The following is a 19,170-nucleotide window of genomic DNA, read 5'->3' as shown; positions in this document are numbered from 1 at the left end:
TTCGTCGAACCGTGCACCTCGACATTTTCGTTCGGGTATCCACGCTGTACGCTTGGCGACGAGCTAACGACGAGAACGCCGCTTGCTCCTTTTTCCTCATTTTCCAGTTTTTTCGAATCGTTTCGAACGACTGGAGACCCTCCCGGTACAGCGATAAATTTCATACGGACGGCGGTAACAACGCGAAGGATTTATATGAAAATATTCTCTTTCTATTTTGCCGGTGACGCGGCGTAATTAAAAAATACCGAGTACCCTTAATGAAAAAATGTGTATTAATTTCTTTCGCGCCAGTTGGTCAGCTCGCAGTGGAAACCGGAAAAGTTACGTTCAATACGCCCGATTTTAATTGGAATTCGAGAATAAATTTACATTATCCCGGATGATATTGCAAAGATCCTGAATCGATACAGCGATGAAACAGAATATAGTTGCGGAGAAATTAACCAGTTAACCGGATCGATCAGAAATCGATCACTTTGCGATCGAAAGTGAAAATTATTCCGAAAGCGCAAATTCAGTTCCGTTCGAGACCTTCAATGAGCATAATGGTATGCCGATGTCATAAGAAATAAATATTGGAAAAAAATTGTGCTGAAACGAGAAGCGAAAGAGAATCGAATCGTCGTTGGAGGGTTAATTAGAAACGCGACAATAAATGTTTGGCAGAAAGATTTTCTTTTCGCGATTACGAATCCGCTATCTATCAACGTTCCAACCCTACCGCTTAACGTCACGCGGCGCTTATTTCTCTTTCCGGTTGACTCGCTCCGGCAACGGGGAATAAAACGAGCCGCAAATGTGGCACGCGTTCGGTTCGCTGCATCACGGGATCCATTTCCGTCGTAACGCTGCCAGCTGTGCGCGTCCACGTAGAGTCAAAAAGTCGAAAATCGCGTGAACGCGGTATCGTCGTTCGAGCATTCAACGAAATCCAGAGAGAGAGAGAGAGAGAGAGAGAGAGAGAGTTCATCGATGGGAATTCAACGGCAAAAAGCTGGCTAGCTAGGCTGCGCGACACAGAGGAGTTGGAAGGTCGCTCGTGCCCGGCACACGGACGCGGTCATTGTTCTGAATTCGAGTGAAATCGATCGCGAAATAGCTTTTTCGCACTATTTACGGGTCGCTTTGTTTCCCGACCGCGGAGTTACCCTGCGAAAAACCAGCCACGTCGATCACGCGCGAGCCACGCCAAATTCCTCCGCGTCATTCCGTTAATCGTTTCGTAAATACTAGCTCTGTTTAAAGATTCCAACCAATTTCTTCGTACTCGATACGAATCGGATTGTCTGCGCGACAAACCTTTCGTTAAGTTTTCGCACTTTCGACGAAAATATCCCTATCGAATTTCTAATAATTAGGTCAAAGTTACGTTATCATATGTATAACAGCTTTCATTTATGTTACTTTCATGACATTGGATAATTTTATTTTTATAATCTCGCTCCGAGAAAATGAATCTCTTTTAAGCGAACCATTGGTGGCTTGGGAAACGCCAGTTTACGGATCTTGGTTACGTGCGCTCCATAAAAGTTCTATCAGAAAATCTGATAAATTTGTTATGAAAGACTTACGTTGCCAACATGCTTTTACTACCGAATCGCGTTCTTCGTTTTTCACACGGCCACCTATTCGACTCGCTTTCACTTTCCCAATCTGCGTAATTATATCTTGTTTACTTTTCCCTTATTTTTCCACAAATGTGGAAGCCTTTCGCTTCGTCGAATACAACTAACTGTAACGTTACACGAAATGCTCTTATAAAATGACCAACAACGAGTAACATCAACACACCCGCAATAGCCTAATTATTACGATACCAGAATAGCTATAATAATGGAACGAAATGGTAGATCGGTGAGCAAATTATTTGACCGTTCGGCAACATCTTGAAACGGTCGATCGCCATTTTGCAGGCAAATTCCCTAATAATTTTACAACGTCCGAAATGGCAAACGATCGATGCGTTGAATCTGTGGCTAGTATTATCACGAGGAAACGACCAAACATTCCGCAGATAGAATTCGCACGGCTACGCTCGACTATTGTCAGGGTACGAGATTCGAGGCTGGTACTCTGCTCCATTGATGGCAGATTCCCTCTCCTATCTAGCTCGCCTCAGCTTGGATATTTGCTCGTTAAGTGACAGTATTGACGCGTGCAACAAGCAAATATCAATATGTCGTCGACCGACGTACTCTGCGCGCGTCCTCTAATCCGAAATCGGGTAATTGCTTTCGTTCGAGTCAAACTTCGTGTTTCGCTTTCGAACTTGTCCGGCTTTATTAATTAAAACCTGATTTACCGGACTTTCACGAATTTATCTTCTCACGGGGAATCCCTATACAATTATTCAAAGGGCAATGAAAAATAAGAGATTTAACTTCGTTTCGCTGATTTAGCGGCACGGCTTTAACGCGAATATGCTTTAACAATAAACGATTTAGATGCTTTCATTGGAAATATCGAGAACCGTTAATCGATTACTTACAAGTTTTGAACCTTGAAAGTTACGATTGTGTCCCGTTGTTAGAGTCGCTATACATAATAACCGTCCGCGAAAACGGTGAAAACTCGATTTCCCTTTAATTTGTCTTTTTTTACGAGAATTACTTTGGTCGGAGTTTACGAACGTTATTTAAACTTTTCGAAGAATATTCTCCAGAAATCTGTCCATTCTCTCGGTCGGTTCTGCTATTTTCTTTCCACGAGACTTCCTACTCGACTGCGGCGTCTTTTACGCTCATCTTGTACCGCGGTGCACGTCATTTCTTAATTCAAGAATAATTCAATTTCACGCTGTCGACCGAAGTCCACATTTATTTCCTCATCGATTCCACTCGGAGTCTGCGCGATCAAAATACGAACGCAACCTGGCACGCTTGCGAGCTCCGTCTCTTCGAATCGACTTTCTTCTTCTTTCGTCTTTAAACCGACTCAACTTTTGACTAGTTCCTCCTCTTTTTTCCCTTCTTCTTCTTCTTCTTCTTCTTCTTCTCGTCCTTCTAGACGACTTTCCATCGACGGGCCAGCGACTCGTTGACGACTTCCTTTTCCTCTTCGTAGCAATAAACGAAATGACTTCGGTGAAGAAAAAACGTCTTTAATACGTTCATTAACGAGCAACGATCAAAGTTTCGGTGAAAGTTCGTTGATCGAGAATATATGTAGTTTAAACGGCGGCGTTCTCGTTTGAAATTCTGATCCGCAACGGTCTTTCTTGCTCGTTCATTTTTTTCCTCGAATTTAGCGTAGATAGAACGCAAAAAGCTGATCGATCAAAATACGAATACGCGAATGTATACATAATTATCGGTTTATCGTTTAAAAATAGTTTGACGGCTATTGGAACGGGTGCAAGATAATTGTTGCGTTCAATATTTAGGAGACACCGGATTCACTTTGATGGCTAATCGATTTTCGCGCAATCGCGAAGCTGGCAATAAGGCGAGCGAATCGATTCTATCGGTGTTCGTGGAGAAACGAAAACAGCAGTCGTGTTGGCACGGGTGCGCGTTTTAACGCGGTTGTTCGCGCCATTTGCGAAAACTCACGGTTCGATGCGCTTCGTTGGGAAGGTAAACTATCGCGACATCGGTCGAAAAATGACATGGAACCGGTGAAATCGGACATATCGTGACGTTTGTAAAGTTTCGAAACAGCGCACATCCGGTTTGGCGCGGTGCAGCGTGGTGCGGCGAGTTTAGCCGTGGCGTGAACGGAAATTGCGTTACACGCGAAACTCGGACGATCGGATTCATCCGTTAAAGGACTCGCGAGCAACCAGGATAATACGGGCTCGAGCGTTCGAGAGGGAGAGCAACGCCTTTGATCCTCGGTCAAAGGCCAACGTCTCCGAAGGGAGAGTCGACGTAACGTGGCCTATTGTGGCTCCCATTGTTGCGCAAACTGCATTACAACCGGAAGTGGTCGCGACCTCCCTTCCGTGGCTCGTAACTCAGTGTCTCGCGGCCGGCTGCCGGCTTTGCACAATACAACGGCAACTGCACAAGCCTGTAACACCGGTGTCGGACATCCACGCTACGATGCCGCACCGCGTTACGTTGCCGTCTCCTTACCTACTAAACGGAAATCTCCTCTCTTTCTACCGTTACCGCGTCCCTATGCACCGTAAAAAACTTTGCTCCTTGTTAAACGCGAGCAACGTTTTTTCGGATTTCTTAATCTATTCCATCTAAAACTACGTACAACGTTCACAGCGAGCATATCTTTCGGGTATATTCCGAGTTTGTCGAGAACGCGTCGCGACATCGGTCGGATAACCACCCCCTTGGTCTGGACACTCGTCGCCCTCGTCCCGCGCGATCGACACCCACTCGAAACCGAGAGGGTTTCAACCTCCGACAAGAATGAAACTCCCTTTCGGAGAAGGTGTTATTAATAATTCGAAAGCGACGTCGTTACGCTTTAAGCGCGCCACTGGTGCCCGAGGGTAAATCTCGAAGGGAGTGGCGCAAGAGGAAGCTAAGCTATTCGTTCGATTCTCGGGGGACCAACATCTCAATTAGCTCGCTTGCCTACGAACTACCATTCGCCTCGCGTTCGCGACTCCAATGAAACGCGATCACGATCCTTCCGTTTGACCGTTTGCTCGCTAATGGACGATTAATTTTTTACAGCCGTTTATAAAGTTTCTCGACCGAACTGTTTCCTGCGACGACACAGGTTTCTATTATTTTTTTACCTTAGACCCGGGGAGAGTTCTGGTAAGTTAATCTAGCCTTTCGTCGAATTTTACGAGGTTCGGGTCGCGACGGAAGCGACGTTCGAACAGAAACGCTCGTAAACGCTTTAATTAATTTGACGCGGTTCAACTTTACGGGCTGGCAGTCCACGAGACTCCCCATTTTCCAAATTGCTCCTTATAGTAGCTTTCCTTGGTACTCGCATTCCTCCGCCGTTCCGAGATCTTTTCGAAGAATGGTCAACTCCAATGGAATCTCCGTCAACGGCCTGTGTAAATGTTGCCATTCGTGCGATATTTTTTTTCTCTCGGATTCACCGTATCGACAAAAAAAATACATCTTTTTCCCCCGAATCTTGAGCACGAACAACGTAAGTGAAAGATCAACCGAGAGGGTGGTGTACAGCGTCGACGCTTTCGATCGCAATTACGAAATACGATTTACCGTGGGTGGAGTAGCGATAAAATTTAAATTCACCAAACTCCCCGGAGTGTCCTCTCTTTTGCGAGGCGTTCCGTTTCGTTCCGAACGAAAATAAGCGAGAGCAAGGTATGGCGGGGAGCACCGAACGACTGGTACACTCGAGTCGAGAGGGGAAAAATCTTTGTCGCGGAAATTCAAAGGCATAAAGTGTCGACGAAGCGTCCTGGGAACGCCATCGTGCCGACCCTTGTAAAGACGTTGAATTTTATGAAACGTCGGGGGGATTCGGCGAAAATATGTAAATACGCAATAAAACGTAAGCTCCCGGTGCTGCTTCCGTCGCGCCGCCTTCTTCGTCTTCTTTCTCTTCCTCTTCTTTTTAAACTGTGCGCCTCCAGACTGCCGGGAACAACGCGAAATTTCCACGCTAGCCGACCGCTACACGCCCGATTTCGTCGAATCTACCTCGAAATCGTCGACAAAGACTCGTGTGGATTCATCGGATACGCGTTACCTCGGTAAAAACTTGCAAGAACGTGGGAAAATCTGACCTGAAACGCGAACTGCGCTTTCCGATTCGGTGAAACTGATCGAGTATAGTTGATCTTGTCGAAGAGCGAGACGCGTCTCGAACAAGGATCCGAAGAAAATTTCGGTCGGATATAAATATCGCTTAGGGATCTACTATTTATCGTATAAACGCCCTTGGGAGTCGCTCGTTTAAATTCTTGGTTTTTTTCGCGTGTTAACGGCAGCCGCGAAATGACGCGACGCTCAACAACCAGTTAACCTCTTCCGAGGCTGTGCGACGCTCGTACGGCAAAGGTTCGTCAAATTTTCGCGTAGCAAGCCCGAGGGAAGGGCAGATGAAACGGAAGAAAGAAAAGAAGGACAGGAAGAAAGGAAAAAGGATCATTCGTGGATTCGTTATAATTTCATGCCGGTATTTCGCGGATTTGCCGACGATTTAGCGTTCGCTTTTTATGCGACGTACACGCGTTATTCTGGCATCCAGGAATTTTTCATAACCGTCGCGCGTTTCTTCCCTCGAAACTCGCGCGTAATTAGATTAGTCTCGCATCGTTTCTGTCGTCCTCGCCGTTGTCGTTATCGTGATCGTCGTCGTCGTCGTCGTCGTTGTCGTTTTCGACGTCGCGAAATTGCGCGAAAATAGAAAGACAAATACCGTTTGGTTTTAACCAAACGACCATTAAATTAATGGCGTCGGCCGTCAGACGCGTTGAATGGTTAATATCGAATCGTTTCGAAATTAAAAATGTTTCAAACTTTGCCTCGAATGGTATTTAGAATATTTCAGCTCGGAAAACGTGTAATTTGTGTGGCATACTATCGCGAGTAATTGCCAAGTCGCTTTTAGCGATCGAGTATTGAACGTAACTAAAAACGCGTATCTATACTACGTAATCTCGCTTTTTAGGTATATTCGTTTATTTATTTCGGCGGATATTTCAATTTTCCGCGCACCGATTCGAGAAAAATTTGTTGATCGTGAAAGGTGAAATCTATTTTCAATCTTTAGCATCTCTTTAGTTTCGTAACATAGGTAAAGTTAGAATACAGAGTTTCTGTGCTACCTATTTTGGAGTGGAATAGAGTAAATAAGGATGACGAATACACGACAGCTGCTGTCATCGAGTTAATTAAGCGCCTAAAAAGTTCGAAAATAAACGAATCCGCATATGTATCAAGGCTATCGAGTTTCTTAAAATTCATCCGAGAATAGCTTTAAAATCTGTTCGAGAGTGGCTTAAATTTCTCTATTCTAGATCTGGATAGTACTTCCAACAACGAATTTCCCGGCAACCGGATAACCATGACAGCAATAGAAGCAGTTTACTCAGTCGATTTTACTTATTTACGCGATGTTTCTACGTCGCTGGACGCGAAAGCAACCGCGTGGCGACCATCGATCAGCCGCGAATAGCAGGCTCCCCTTCTCTCGCGTGTAGTTTAAATACCATAGAAGCCTTGAAAGCCGTTTCGATTAATGGAATTCCGCAACACGTCCGCAATTAACCCTCAAAGACCCGAGGCGCTGGTCGAAACGTCCAGCGGTGTGCTAATGGCGAACGGTGCTCGTGTCGCATTCGAAACGCATTTAATGAATTCGTTATCGACCGGAATCAACGTTTGCCTCCGCGTTACGGACACCCCCACGAAGACGCGACACGACGAACCCTGGAATTTCGAAAATTAAACTCGGAACGTAGAAGAGAAATAAATTGGCAAATCCAAGGGATCGAAATTGAAGAAAACGCGGCGTTGTCGACGAAACGGTAGTTCCCGAAGTAACGAGAAACGAATGCGGAGCCTGTACCGTGGACGGTCAAAGTTGCGCGAGCTTCCTGTCAAAGTTAGAACTGTTTCGAAACTCGTATCCCCGGTGTCGTATCGTTGATCACCGCAACACGGAAACGAAAACAGGCGTTTTCATAAATCTTCCACGAGGAGGAGGATTGAACGCGCGGTCGACCGTCGACGTAACGATTACGCTTTAATCGTTCGCGGACGCTGCGTGCATCGATTCGTACGCGAGCCCGTCAGATACCCATGCAAATTCCACGTTTCTATCCACGAACGCTTTCGAAGCCGGTGCAAACGGATTTGCACGGCTTTTACGCGCTCGAATCGAGAAACGTAACGACTCGCTTCGTAACTTGCTCCGTCCAACGCGTATCCGAGGCGACCAACCTCCCCACGATATTTTCGTCTTTGTATATTATCGTCCGGATTAACGGTATCCACCGTAAACCCGTTACCGACCAACCTAACCATGCCAAAGGGAAAATTATTACGGAAACGGGTTCCGTTTTAATTGATCAGAGCCACACCGCTCAGAGGACGTGCCCGATATATTTCGTCAAAATTGGAGCAGCTTTAACGAAGATTATTGCAACGACACTAATCTTCCGTGTAATCGTCGAGCTTCGTGAATTATTCGATTTCGGCGACATCGCTTTGGCGTCCAAACGACCAGACTCGTTCGGATGGCGGACTTTCGACTCGAAACCGCGCTTCGTACGTAAAATACGTTCGTAAACGGTAAGAAGACGAGATACGAACGGAGTTCGGGTCTCTTTAATCTAGTTTACCCTTTTGAAATCTACATAATTCCACTACGAATTAATATATCGTTTTCGCGTTTACGCCGGAACGGGAATACGTACATGGTGAAATCAGGACAAATCAGAATCTACGATGTAAGATTTCCGGTCTCCTATCGACGATAAACAGGAAAGAAAAAAGTCGTTCAAAATGGACCTTAGGTCAGATACTTGTTTCGGGTGTCCGGCAGCCGGATAGAACGAAAGCAGCGGACCGAATCGAATGGAAACTCGTTTCTTCGAAATAGCCTATCGGAAATTCCCTATCGGAATCACCGTTTTCGTTGCGATCGGACTCTCGAGCTTTCCGCTTAACTCGCTCGAAGGATCACCCTCTGCAAGCATCGCGACCGCGCCGATACTCCGGAAGCAAATTTCATAAACGAATCTCTTAATCCCGTGCTACACCGAGCACGCTTTACATATCGTAACCCGACATCGTCTTGCTTCGGCTGTGCTTGCATTCGAAATATACGGATTTCTACTATCGAAACTCCCTCCTACGGATATCCCTCGTAAGACCAAACATCCGAATTTTTCGTTTCACCAAAGAACCTACCTTATTTCCCAAGAAAATTTGTTCGATTTTTCAATTTATCTGTTATTATCCAGCGAATGGATACCGAATCGAGCAGCGTTGGAAATTCCTTAACGCGTTTAATCGTTTTTATTCGTAGTTGTTCGATATTTTCGAAACTATTCGGCCATTTATAAAATCGTTTAAGAGAGAAAAGCAACGGATTTACGCGTCGTCCGATTCTTTGCGTCCGTCAGCGAAGCCCTTCGAGTTAGCGGTACTTGGATCAGGGGCCTAAGGGACGTACAGCGATAATAAGCGCTGTTGATACGCTTAGCACGAGCGAAACTGTGGAGGGTGCTATCCACCGAGACTCCGAGTACATTTCGTAAATAACGGATTCACCGTTCTCTCTCCTTCCTATTCCTATATCCATTCTCCCCTGTTCTAGGATCGCCTCGTCTCTTCGTACGTTTCCTCGCGGATCCATCCGCTCGCAACCAATTGCCACCGTAATGTCGCCTAACAACCGCTCCTCCGACTTTACCTAATTTCCGAGCAACGATAGCTACGAACACGGTTAAACGCGTTTCCGAAAAACATTTGTTAACGCTTGTTTAAAACACATGGAGCATTATCTTCAGGTTAACTTTGTATCGTCGACGTTAACAATTTCTTGATTTTTCTTCGCAGTTCCATTGGTAAACATCAGCGTCGTGGAAGGAAAGCCAGCGGAATTACCATGCGACATCACTCCACCGGGAGAGGACACCCTGCATATGGTGTTTTGGTTCAAGGACGAGGCCGGCGTACCCCTTTATACGTGAGTGACACTTTTTTATTTTCTGCGTCAGCCGGATTCCACGCAATAATTTACGCGTTTTCGTCGCGAGACGTTAATTTATGCGATCGACTTAAGGTGCGCGTCAAGAACGTATTTTACAATTGAAATTCAGGTTTCATTTCTTTTTCTAATCACTCATAAAACGCGTCGACAAACGTGTAACTATTCTCCTAATGTCAGTTCGAACGATAACATCCTGTAATCGTCGAAACAGACTTCGTTGGATTCGTCAATCTTCTGTCATCGCGTAACGATGACATAGATGCCTTTCGCGTAAAATTGCGCCAGCTAATTGCTTCGGTTACCGATACTCTTCGAAAGAGACGAACCGGTATTTGTCAGAATGTCGGTGTTTCATCGGTATCGAGAATTTAGTTTCTGGTAACGATCGAAAAGAGCCTTGGTTAATGGCCAGTTACGAGCATGTAGAAGTGGCGAGATTTCAGCAGGGAATCGTTTATTAGCTGTCGATGGGATAACGAGCATTCCAGTTACGTGCCACTCGCTCTCGTTATCATACCCGTGTATCATCGCCGAATTCTACGCTATAGTTTATATCTTGAACTTTCGCAATTATAATTCCCGAGGAACCGCGACGTATATTACGGTAACGCAGCGATACTGCCCTATGTATCAGCTGTAAATTGTCCTACCGGCTCCGCGTGGTTGCAGTAAGTAACCGCGCACGGAGAATAAAGTTCGTGCTTGAAAAGCGATAGGGAAATCTTGCGAGACCATCAGTCGTTTTTCACCGTTACGGAATTTTATTAACATATCGAGAGGAAACATTTTCACCGGTTCGCCGATTAAACGAAAAGTTTAATGGCCGAAGTAATAAGATGCCGTAACCGAGGGGAATTCTGCTTGTCCGTTAGCCGTGTTTCAATAATTCATCGATAACGCGACGAAAATTAAGTGGAGGAAAACGAATCGGAACGAGCGTCGTATCTTTGATGCTTGGATACGAGACGAGTAAAAACGAGGAAACAGATAACCGAAGCTAATCAACGTTTAACGTTTCTTTAACCGTGTTAACGTCTCTGAACGTCGAAATTGCAACACCTTTGATCGGAAAATCAAGCGAAAGGTGAAAACATCGTCGAAAAGAAATTGAATTTCAGTTACTCCGATCGCGATAAGACATCCTCTTTGAAACGTCGAAACAAGTAGTATGTGATTCGTTTCGCTTCGTCTTACTCTTGTTCTCCTTTTTCCAAGTACACTCGGAAAAAAGGGTCGGTGCATTGGTATACACCGTCCGTAGACTCGCGACCGAATTCGGATGAACCCCGATCGAAATTTCCAGACACGTATTCGAGCGTCGAGCTCGTTGCGAGTTAGAACCGACACAGAGTGGACCAGCACTCCGACGTCGCGTTCGCGAACGCGTTTCGGTATCCTGGATGTAAGAACGCGGTTAGAAAAGTAGGAAAAGAACACGCGTCGTAAAGTTCCGGTTACTTGGAAAATAGAGATCCAGGGATATCCCTCGTGGGGATCGTACGTTATTAGCCAGCCGGCAATAAGTTTTCCTTATTGCCGCGTAAACGATGCACTAGGTGGCTGGACGCAGAGCCGCTGCCGCACAGGGAGAGCTTTACAGGCTGTGCTTCGGAGCCGCCGCGCAAATAGAGAAATTAAAAACAACTGTCCAATTTATCTTCTCCAAATGATTGTAATTAATATAACGGACCAAGGGAACTACCTCATCGCGCAAATAATAGATAATAAAGGAAGATTAATTGCTTTCTTGATCCGACGTTTCGACCGTAATTTAAAAGCCCTCTTCAAAACGTTGGTAATCGATTATTAAGTTGCAGTAAAAACAGGGATTACGAAAATAACGTGACGGAAGAGAATCGGGGGAACGGCACGTAGAAAAGGGTGCTTCGAGCGGGTAATATACAAGCGCCATTTTTAAAGTTAAGTATCGTCGAGCAACGCGATTTAAATGGAGATGGACGAGAGACCGTAGTCGTGGACCTCCGCAACACTTCGCCCCTATCTCTATGCTTCTTTCTTCTCCTTTCTCTATTTGTGTTTCTTGTATTCCGCAAGATTTCTTCTCCCTATCCTCTCCGCGCTTTTTCTTCCTCTCGATATTTCAAACAATAATCCCTCCTCTTAAACTCCCCCGGCAGACTGCAACGACTCTTTGTCCGAATCCTTTGCCACTGTGTCGGTCGACGCGTCGCGACGCGACGAAACGAAGATAAAATTCGTGAAATTTCTCTTTCCCGAGAGCGTGGCGCGACGCGACACCTTCGTAACAACGTTAGGTTAGTTTTTCAGCGTACAATTTCTTCCAAATGAATTCTATCGTGTCTATATGATCCTTTGAATCAGGGGAATTTCCACCAGTTTTCGGACGAATCTAACAAAGCCGAGTGATCTACGCGATTTTCCAACGGGCTCTCTCTCTCTCTCTTCCGAATCGATTCTCCCGTGTCCGTTCGTGTCGCTCGAATGAAAAGAAAGCTGCTTTAGCTAACTAATCCGTCAACGATTCGAGCAGAACCGAATTAACGAGACGGTTCTCCTTTGGCTATTTTTCTTGCGACTAATCGTATCAGCGTTCCCGTCGAATCTCTCGAACGCTCGAACCGTTGAAAGTATTGCGTTACAGAGAGCGAAGCCCACCAGGAATATTCGTCATCCAGCCGGTAAATTACAATGCGCCGTGTGCAGTTCATTGTACGAGTGGATGCGTCTATATACCCGCTTTATTACGTAATTTCAGTCGGCAAATTATTACAATTCGTCCCGGCGGTTTGCACTGTTAACGATGTTTGTATTATACGCGTACGTACATAGGCGTTCCGACAGCGGAACGGCATTGTACGCGCGAACGAGAGAGGCAAATAGTCCAATCGATAGAAGCCCACCTTTGGTATTCAAATCAAACACTTTGAGCGTATCTACATTTATAAACGTCTATCATCATTCGTTCGATAATGAATCGCCAATTAATTACCACGTAATCAATGGGAGGCAGGGATTGGGTATGGGTTCTGATACCGAAAGTAAAACGGGTCAGTTAGTGCTTAATTCGCGTTCGATGACTCCGCGAACGTGCCATGATTTTTAATCCATGCCCACTTCGTTTATACCTCGGTGTATGTTCCTGAATGTCCTCTCTATTCGCCTTTCGAACGTTCTACACCGAATCACAAATAGTCATTTTCGCGAAACCGTGTCGAAAATCCTAATAAATACGGATAAAAAAGTTTTGATGGTTCCGTACAATTTCGAAGCGTTACTACGTATTAGACGGCACTGATAAAAGATAATTACATACTTTTAGTAATTTGCATTGAACGAAAGCGTCCGATGTATTAAACAGGTTGCGAATGAGATGAAATAATAACGAGGTAAATTTCACGATGCAGTGTTGTAATAATTATTAAATTTCGTAACGTGGCTCACTTCGAAACAAAACGAGATAACTAGTGAAAATTCGCCATAAAATTATACGAAGTATTTTCAGCCGATGAAATCGAACAGAGAGAGTAGTAACAGGAAAAAGATAATTAATGAGCATAACTAAACTCCACAGAATCAACCAAGACGAGTATAATGAACAAAATTTGTATTCCCACTCCGTAATTCATCTGTTTCGAAACGGGTACAGGGATTTTCAAAAGCAGTCACAAAAGGTGTAAATTTGCATCAAACAATGGTTGAATTAACTCGTCCCGTATCCGTGTACGCGTTTCTGGAAGTTAATGATTTTCGTTGTTAACGTTGACGCATATATTCGCGTAGAGCGATTCGAGGATCAAACTCATCGTGTACGCGCGCGATCGGCGCGACGCGTAGGCGCGTTCGACGAATTAGCCGGTTGCGAGGGAATTTTTGCTCGTAAAGAAATGGTATTTGCGAGTGTTAACGAATTCGCGAAGGGAGCGAGACTTCATCCGAAATTCTATCTCGCGAGAGCGGGGGCCTCGAAATTGTCGCGAGCGTTGATGGCCTGCCGTTTCCACGCGATTTCGACTAGGGAAAGGAGGACGAAGAGATTCGCAATCAGGAGGATCTCCGCTGGTGTCGCTTGACACCGACCTACCGACCGCAGCACTGTCAACCTACGTAATTAATCCACGTTTCAGCGAGAAAGCTATGCTCGACAGCAGCCTAAGATTTACCGCAGTCCAATTTTACACCTGTCCGTCAGACGGGTTCGCGACCGGTTACCTTTCGTCCGACGAAATTAGCCCATTCGCTAATTATCCGTCGTCCTATATCCGGAAACGGTTATTCCTTTATCCGATATGAATGGTCAACGCGAGAAACGATATTCTTAGCTCGCCAACAATGTTACATCTTCGACCATTATAATCTCGAACAATTATAATCTTGAGTACTGCTATACTACAGGACCAGACTACTCTGGAAAATCGCCATCCTACCTATCATAAATTTTTCAACCAACATTTGTTACGTTTATTCCCGCTATGGGTTCCTCGATCGGGCAACGTTGCTTAGAATATCGATGAATCGAATGGTAACGTTCGTGCTTGGCTGGGTCTGGTACCTTCGCCAGTGTCGTCCATCCTGTATTAATCGAAAATACGAACAAGATCACAATATTCGAGTATCGACCTGCTTCGCGATACGTACAGCGAAATCGGCTGAAATTCGTCGCGATATCGGACTGGTTCACGTTGCTCCGTGAACGTACGATCGGAATTTTAAAGACGGACATAAATTCCACCCGTTGGCACACTCGTATAATTCTATACCTCTCTTTTTCCTTAAGACGATCTTTTACTCGTCTAGCTATTACGAATTACAGATCGGTTCTGATCAACCTTAAAGGAAAATATCGTGAAAAATATGAAAATTTAACGAATTGGCTCGGTTGTTCGCGCGAGAAAGAGAGAGAGTATATTCGGCATGGGAAGTCTCGTCGATAATTCCGCAAATACCCAGAAACTCGCATGTTTTCCGTATTTGTCACAGATGCAGGTAACGCAACGAAATGACCCGGTTTAATTTCAAACGATCGGGATTCGATTCGAACTCGGTACCGTATCATTTATCGATCATGCCAGAATCAGTTACCGCCGTGGCTCGCTCGCGTGGACGTTAATTTCAATATTCTCCTATATTTTCCTGTTCCGGGTTGATCGATTTCGTCTGGCCCACGGAAACAGGAATTTGATATCCTATTCGACGTTACGCGGCTGTTATTGTTACTCCAGTTGTACCCGCTCGATGCTATTGCAGTCGAGCTACCGTGATTGACACCGTGAAAATCGAACGCGATGAAATCGGGGTAAAACGGTACCAGTGATTCGGCATAGCGCTCTTTCGTTTCGTGCTTCTCGGATCTTCTTCTAACAATTAGATCGTAACAAGAAATACTATCAACATCGAAATATTATATAGCTTTAAATGTTTCGCTATCCGGTTCCGACCTAATAGGCATTAGTAGTTACTCGAAGCATCGTTGGCATGCAGGGATCGTACTTTCGACGAGCCACCGAGAGAGGCTGCGTTATTTCCTGTCATTATTCATAAAATTGAAGAACGTGCGCTGCTATGTTGTGCAGCATCGCTCGAAAATGCTGTCGTGTCTCTGGAGTGCCGTGTTCGGTTGAGTGTACGTGTTGGATCGAGACGAACGTAGCAGACTGCGAAGCCCGTGTACAGGAAACTCCGGTAAATAATTACGACGACGATAGCCGTTGAAGGATCCGGTTAGATCGCCGTACGAGCTTCCTCGCATTATCACGTCCGTCGTGTCCATTCGAAGCTTTCCGGCTCTTCGAGAAAGGAGGAGGAGTCGTTCGGTACGACTGGGCTAAAAGCACCGCGACGCGACGTCGTTATCGTTACAAGTTCGTGACCATTATATGCTGCTGGTCGCTTTGTAATGATCCCCGCGATAACCGTACACCCTGGGGGGCGTTTATCCTCCTTACAAAGCAGTCGTTGAGCTTTTACGCCGCCTAGCTCGTGTTCGATGCGACTCGCAATCGCGATCAACCGATTATTGTTTTCCACTCATCCGTGTATCCGTTACGCTCGCGTTGAACGATCGTTACACGCACGCGAGATATTTCCAAATTCGATTCGAAGATTGTAGACGATCCTGTATCTGGTAAATCGACGCTTTAACAGTATTCTAATTACTTAAAAAGAAAATACTATCAAAGTTGGAGAAATCGGAACTCGTAAAACGTGACAATTGAAATGCTGAATGGCCCGTAGGTATAGACGTATACGTATAAGAGAAGTTGCGAGATACACGAGGATACCCGTAGTAGACCGCAGTGGAACGTGTACACGTTATTATCGGAAGCGATAGAGAGTAGCCGGTTTACGCGGTGTCAACGATCTTTCGCGTTGTTTCGCGAACCGCAGGAAACACGGAACGTACTAAAACGTTTTACGATCAAGCCATACAAACTGCGACCGCGGTAAAACAATCCGCCACGTTACAATTACAGACACAACGGACTCGTTGTCATTCAAAACCCACGGATACAGCTATTGTAGCGCGGTCGACTCGCATCGACGCGTCGCGATTACACCGAACCTATAGACGATGTTCAAAAAATGCTGTACGAGATCCAAATGCGATCGATCGTTACGTAACAAGATTCAAGGTAATTCGATAAAGTCTAAAAGATTGCGCACCCCAATTTAATCCAACTTTACTCGATGGAGAACGATACAGCGAAGAGTTTTCGCGATAGTTACGCTTACCGCGACGCACCGAGTAACCGACTCGTGAAGTACACAATAACTGCGAGATAGAAATTAATCGTCGACCAACGCGAAGAAAAGTCTGACATTACGGGGTGAATTAAAAACCGGCAGTCGGTTTACAAGCGAATATTATGTCGCTGAAAGAGGGGCTGCTACGTTGTAATCGAAGGTTAGCAGAAAGTTTGCAATCTCGAGGAAGATCTGAGAAACGTGCAGGAAAATCGGGAGGCAATGGTAGATCGTGTCCAAAGATAGCGAAAGTAGGAGGGTCGTTGAAGCAGGGACTACCGGTTTCGCGAATCGCGGCGGATCGCGGCGAATCGTAGGGTATGCTCGAAGAGGTCGAGGATCGATTTCGTGGGAGCCAAGATTCGGAGCTTTCGCGGGCATTATGTGATTCGAATCTCGGTATTATTCTATAATCTATTCGGTGGGATGATAGTGTCGGCAATGGTGGTTAGGGTCGGTTGCATGCCGACCGTAGCCTCGTTCGGTCTGCACGCCACCACCCTCCAATAAGCACCCTCCCGTATCGGGTTCGCGCACTCTATATACCCCTTACGTCCACACGTGCCAACAACCGAGTACGAGCCAATATTTACGAGTATACGGTACGCGAAACTCGAAAAGGAAAAGAATCGCCGATTGCAAGGTGTTTCAACGTTCTGCAGCCTTTCATGTCCAGCTTTCTTCTCGATTAACTCCTTATCGCTTTTCTTTCTTCTCTTGCTTAGTATTTTTTTAACGACCATCCTTTTCTTCTTCTTATACATATACTCCGCTACGAAATTTCTTAACTTCTCTCTACTCTAATCCCCGGCATACGATACTTTGCGCTATAATTTACTCACCTCTCTCGTCTCTCTATTCGTTCTTCGACAAAATGAAAAATATGAAAATTCATATTTGCAGAAAGATTCGAAATCTATCGTAGTATATCACCGTTCTTTAATATCCGAAAGAAAAGGAACTGTTTGTACCTACAACCTATAGCAATTAGTTACTTGTTCTTTTCTAATTCTATTACGATAGAAATACCACGCTCACCGGCTTTGTACTACGCAACTGTTCGCCAATGATTTATACGTGTACGAGGTATGGAACACCGATAATTACGGTAATTGCAATTAATCAGATTTATGCGTGTTAACTATAAATCTGATTAGATCAGGGTACATGGGTATAATAATGGTTAAATCTCTGTAAACGCACCAACCCCGATCCTGGTCGAGCACAAATTATTGTGCGAACGCAGCGTAAACCTGCGACTCCCATTGTTGATGAAATTCAAGGGACACGATACGCGACGATTAACGCGTTCGTCATTCGATCGATCTCGACGAACTTCGACAAGATGTAAGCTCGTTGGGCCTATTAAACGAACGAAAAAGTGTTCGGTATCCAGGAATATCGGGCTTTCGCGGTCAGACAGCGAACGTGCTCAGCGAATCAAATTTTCCAGCACGAAACTCTTGACCGAACGAACGCGACCTCGTAGCAACCGTCTACGTTCCTCCCTCGTTATCAAATTTTCAAACGACGATTTTTCTCAAGATTTTCGAAATAACTACCGCCATATCGTTGAACCACGTGTTCGTTCATACCGCTAACGACTAGGACCAGTACAAGGTTGTGAGCTAATGAAGCTAAAAGGAAGTTGAGTCGCAAAAACGGTCGAAATTTATGTCCGATTTGAAGACGGTAGCGCACCAGGTGGGTTCTCCAGGCTCGAGATTTTCAAGCGGTCCAAGTTCTAGATCGTACGCGAAGGCAATAGGTTGTGACCCAGGAATCCTTTGGGCACGACCGAGGCTAGAGATCTCTGACCAGTTTGGAGCCGGCACGTAATCCAGGGAGCAATCCCCAAGATCAACGGTCTGGTTTCGCCGGAAACCCTCTACGTCGACCGTTCGACCTTTCCATCCGATCCGTAGCCACCGGGCTAACGTTCCAAAGCTTTCTGAACCACCGATTCTTCGCTAGAAAATTCACTCTGTTTGTCGACCACTCTATCCTCGTCGCTTAACGATCGCGTTACGGAGATCGCGTGCCTGCAACTTTTCTCGTTCCTTGGCTCGTTCGACTTCTTCTCTTTGGAATTGCGCCGATGTATCTTCGCGCTCGTCGACAGAGGGATCATTCGCGGTATCCTCGGCAAACATTCTGTTAGGTTAACCCTAGCTTCCGAGCAGGTCGCTCGCAATTATTCACCCTTCCGTCGATCGAGAATCGAACGCGAAACGTACATATTACAGCTGCCAGTATCTACCAATTTGATAAATAACGTAATTATTGTTACTCGTTAAACGACGCGGTATTAATTTCTCGGAGAAATTTATAAAACGTCGCGGTACCGATCGAAAACACGTTTATGGCGCCAATGGCAGGATCAATCATGTAATAATATTACCTCCAGCGGGCAATATCCTTGTCGTATACATAGAGAGTATATTGCCAAGACCGCGAACGGACTCGAATAATCGATATTGGAATAATTTTCGAGAAGAAGCATCGATAATGCATACCGTTCTATCCCGGTTGTTTTCAATTATGCGCGTTTAACGATGATATTTATTATAAAAACATTATCGGAAAACGGAAGAAGAAGCAAAAATGTTTGATCGCTGAACCGTGACACGAGATCATTCCGTTTGGCGAAAAACAAGCGATTTCGTCGGGAACTGGTCGTGTTCGGTCGCACTCGGGAAGAATCGATATCAGAGGTGTGTGCAGTAATTAGGACAACGACAGTTATGTTGTTACCGTCGAAAGGGGGAAAGTACGAGGGCGTTAGAGCGTTCGGATTAAACTGGAAGATCGGTGGTTTCTCTACAGTCT

General features: G+C 45.3%; 1 protein-coding gene across 1 annotated transcript in view; it reads left to right on the top strand.

Annotated features, from left to right (window-relative positions):
- The window catches only part of LOC100881476 (kin of IRRE-like protein 1), a 239,048-nt gene that overhangs the window by 84,014 nt on the left and 135,864 nt on the right, over positions 1 to 19,170 (top strand). The window contains exon 2 of the mRNA XM_076536363.1: positions 9,465 to 9,594. Within this exon, the coding sequence (XP_076392478.1) occupies positions 9,465 to 9,594 (130 nt within the window). The remainder of the gene's footprint in view (positions 1 to 9,464; positions 9,595 to 19,170) is intronic.

The sequence above is a fragment of the Megachile rotundata genome, chromosome 10 (genome assembly GCF_050947335.1).
Source record: "Megachile rotundata isolate GNS110a chromosome 10, iyMegRotu1, whole genome shotgun sequence".
Classification (NCBI taxonomy): Eukaryota; Metazoa; Arthropoda; class Insecta; order Hymenoptera; family Megachilidae; genus Megachile; species Megachile rotundata.
Note: the sequence above shows the minus strand (reverse complement) of the source record. Positions and strands in the feature narration are given on the sequence as shown.